The sequence below is a fragment of the Pyxicephalus adspersus genome, unplaced genomic scaffold (genome assembly GCF_032062135.1).
Source record: "Pyxicephalus adspersus unplaced genomic scaffold, UCB_Pads_2.0 Sca3102, whole genome shotgun sequence".
In the NCBI taxonomy this organism is placed as follows: Eukaryota; Metazoa; Chordata; class Amphibia; order Anura; family Pyxicephalidae; genus Pyxicephalus; species Pyxicephalus adspersus.
The window spans coordinates 1-3,229 of NW_027320108.1; the positions used below are offsets into that span (position 1 = coordinate 1).

Genomic DNA, 3,229 nt, shown 5'->3' on the forward strand with positions numbered 1-3,229 from the left:
TGAACAAAGGCTAAATTGTATTACATTGATTATTCAACTACATCACTAGAAGTTATTATACTCTACTAAGCATGGGGCACAACACGGGGACACTGGATAGTTGGGACATAACACAAAGATGATAGAAAAGAAAGAAAGAAAGAAATGGAGAGGATTAACTGGTTACTGGTACTATGTATTAGGCTTTCCTAAAAACTCCCTCACACAGAAGTTGAGGAGAACATATATTGGCTTTAACTTTTCAGAATTTGTAACCCTGTTTTTCTTTCCTTAGGTCGGCCTTACAGAGGAAAGCCAAGTGATATGTGGGCTTTGGGTGTAGTCCTGTTCACCATGTTGTATGGTCAGTTCCCCTTCTATGACAGCATACCTCAAGAACTGTTTCGCAAAATTAAGGCAGCCGAATACTCTATCCCAGAGTAAGTTGGATTTTTTTTAAAGATAAAATGCATTTAAACTTGTGTTTAAAGCCTTTCACTTTGTCGAAGATTTATCAGACATTGTATAGTGTGAGGACTGATTTAAAGCTTATCTAATACCCTTCTATAAGTGTTGGCAATGTACTGGCACATGTTTGTGGCACTGCTGCTGTCATTTTTTTAATTTAAAAGGGGTTGACACAATATTTTTAAGTGGTCAAATGCTTGCATTGGACTTTCAGCAAAATAAAAATACTTTGTGGGCTCCTCAGTAAGTCTATATATTGGCAGAACCTTTGACGTAGTATCTAGGCCATAGGATAAAATTGTTAATTAACTATTGCAAAATACCTGATGTTGGCTGTTGTCTGTAATGGTTGCACTCGGCTGGGTACGTAAATGTCAGAAAACATTGTGTCTTTGTTAAGTAGTAGCTGGCAGGTCCTTTAAATTATTTTTTTTTTCCTTGAAAACGTTTGATGTGTGATGTCTGAATTCTGAACATTTTTCTCTTCCTTTTTGTTTTGTTTTTTTTGTATAGGGATGGCAGGGTATCCGAGAACACGGTTTGTCTAATAAGAAAGTTGCTGGTTTTGGACCCACAGCAGCGTCTTACTGCATCTGAAGTTCTGGAGTCTCTTGGAGGCATCATATCTTCATGGTAGGTTTCTGGATTTTTTAGGCAAAGTTGGAGATGCCATAGTTGTAGGGCCAGATAATCTTTTTTTTTTATTTTTTTTTTTATATGATATGTTTGGTGTTTTCTTCATTCAAGCTCATATTTAATTTACTGATAAAAATGGGGATTATGTTGTGTCTGTTTACCCTAAAACTAATTTGCATGTATTATGTACTAAGAATTTTGGCTTGATATTTGTGCAGATATTGTGTGTGTGTGTGTGTGTGTGTGTATATTCTTCTAAATTCAGATACCTTTTGGGTTACCAGAAAACAATATGAAAGGAAAAGAACGATGGGAATGGGAATCCCTGTCACTGAAAAAGGGTATTGACAAGAACTTGGGTTACAGTTAGTGGGTACTTTTTTATTTATTAAAATAGTGGCACGTTAGTTTTAAGCATTTACCAATTTTTTTTTTTTCGTAGGTAAGATAAAATATTTATCCACAGGTTCAGCCTTTACAACATTTTCCCTTTGCTAGTTTACATTATATTATTTATGTCTTGATATTAGTCTATCTTGATCAGCTTGTTTGCATTTTTTTGCAAATTAAGGGTAACAGAAATAACTGTCATTCAGATGCTGAAATAAAAAGCTAAACATTTCACGAGTATTAGTATTAGAAGTTCACTGAAAACAAAATGACTATTTTTTTTAACCAACTTTTCCTAATCGAAATTCAGAATGCAAATTCTGCTCTTGTGATGTGTATTGTTTTTCTATTGTAATATAAAAATAGCAGTATATAATCTTAATTTGCAAGTATCTAAATATATGAGAATTTCCTATCTGCAGGCAATCTATGTCTTCATTGAGTGGCCCGTTGCAGGTTGTTCCTGACATTGATCAGGTGACAAGTCCAGAGAACTTACAGGAGGTAAGGATTGTTGGTAATACAACGTCATTCCCCTTTGAAACAACTCTTTATAGTTAAAATATCAAAAATAAAGTTATCTGTTAGATAAGAAGTATTATATTTCTTTTTAACATTCTAATGCAGAAACCTTCATTCTTTTTTTTTACGAATTTACAACTTTCAAACGTTTTGGATGCCTGTGTCCTCTGACATTCTCTTTAGTTCCATTCCCCAATTCCTATTTAACTTATGAACTTGTAAGTGGAGGATGGAATTGCACTGACATCCAGATGTTTCACATACTAAGACCTGGTAAAGGCATCACTGTAATGAAAGGAACAAATATTTTCTTCAGTCTGGAACTTCTTAAAATACAATGCAATGTCTCAACTGAAGTATGGCAGGAAATTTTACTTTTGGTCTGTAACTGCGTGCACATTTCAATTCTATGTTTCTCTTTTTAGACTAAAGTAACAGAAGAATCATCTCAGTATGAGTTTGAAAACTACATGCGACAGCAGCTTCTTCTGGCGGAGGAAAAAAACACAATCCATGAGGCCAAGAACTTCCCTCAGAAACGTCATTTTGGCAATTTTCCACCAATTAGAAGGTTGGGATATGATGCTCAGCCAGTGAGCCCTTTGGACGCTGCAATTTTGGCACAGCGATATCTTCCTCCACCACACCCGACTCTTCCCAGTTCTCACTAACTCCATAGCCCTAGATGCTTTATTTTATCTTGAAAACATCAGGTGGAGAATCCCTATCAGCTGTGAAAGGTTTACATGGTGCTAGACTTCTACTTCGCTCACCATTTTCTTTCGTTTTACTATGATCTTGTCTAAACAATATTGCACACAATCCCTTAAGTCCCCATTGTCCCCTTCCACTTATCCTATAGCAATACACTTCCAGCACAATGAATACAAGCTAATGTAGCATTTATTTTTCAAGCAGGGTGTAAATTTCAAACGCCATGAGCTGCAGAAAATGCAAGCAAGGCACGGCAGCATTAAATATTTTTTTTTTATTCCCTCTTCTACAATCTTCTTTAGCTATCGGCTTTTTTTTTTTTAATATATACATATATATAGATCTATACATAGACATTAAATCTACCTCTCTTTTGTAGCAAGTTCCACAGAGTGGAAACATACAGCATTTAAAAGGAGTCTGCTGTGGAACAGATTTGTCTTTTATTTGCTATTTGTTCATAGTCTGTCCCCCTTTTTTACCGCTGGGGGGCAAGTCTAGATATTGTGTACATATATAA

General features: G+C 35.4%; 1 protein-coding gene across 1 annotated transcript; it reads left to right on the forward strand.

The window, feature by feature from the left end:
- Positions 1 to 189: 189 nt before the first annotated feature.
- Positions 190 to 3,031, forward strand: LOC140321377 (serine/threonine-protein kinase 40). Its single transcript, XM_072398160.1, has 4 exons — positions 190 to 419; positions 961 to 1,080; positions 1,896 to 1,977; positions 2,421 to 3,031. Exons 1-4 carry the CDS (start codon positions 304 to 306, stop codon positions 2,664 to 2,666), a joined length of 564 nt encoding a protein of 187 aa, XP_072254261.1. The 5' UTR covers positions 190 to 303; the 3' UTR covers positions 2,667 to 3,031.
- Positions 3,032 to 3,229: the final 198 nt, after the last annotated feature.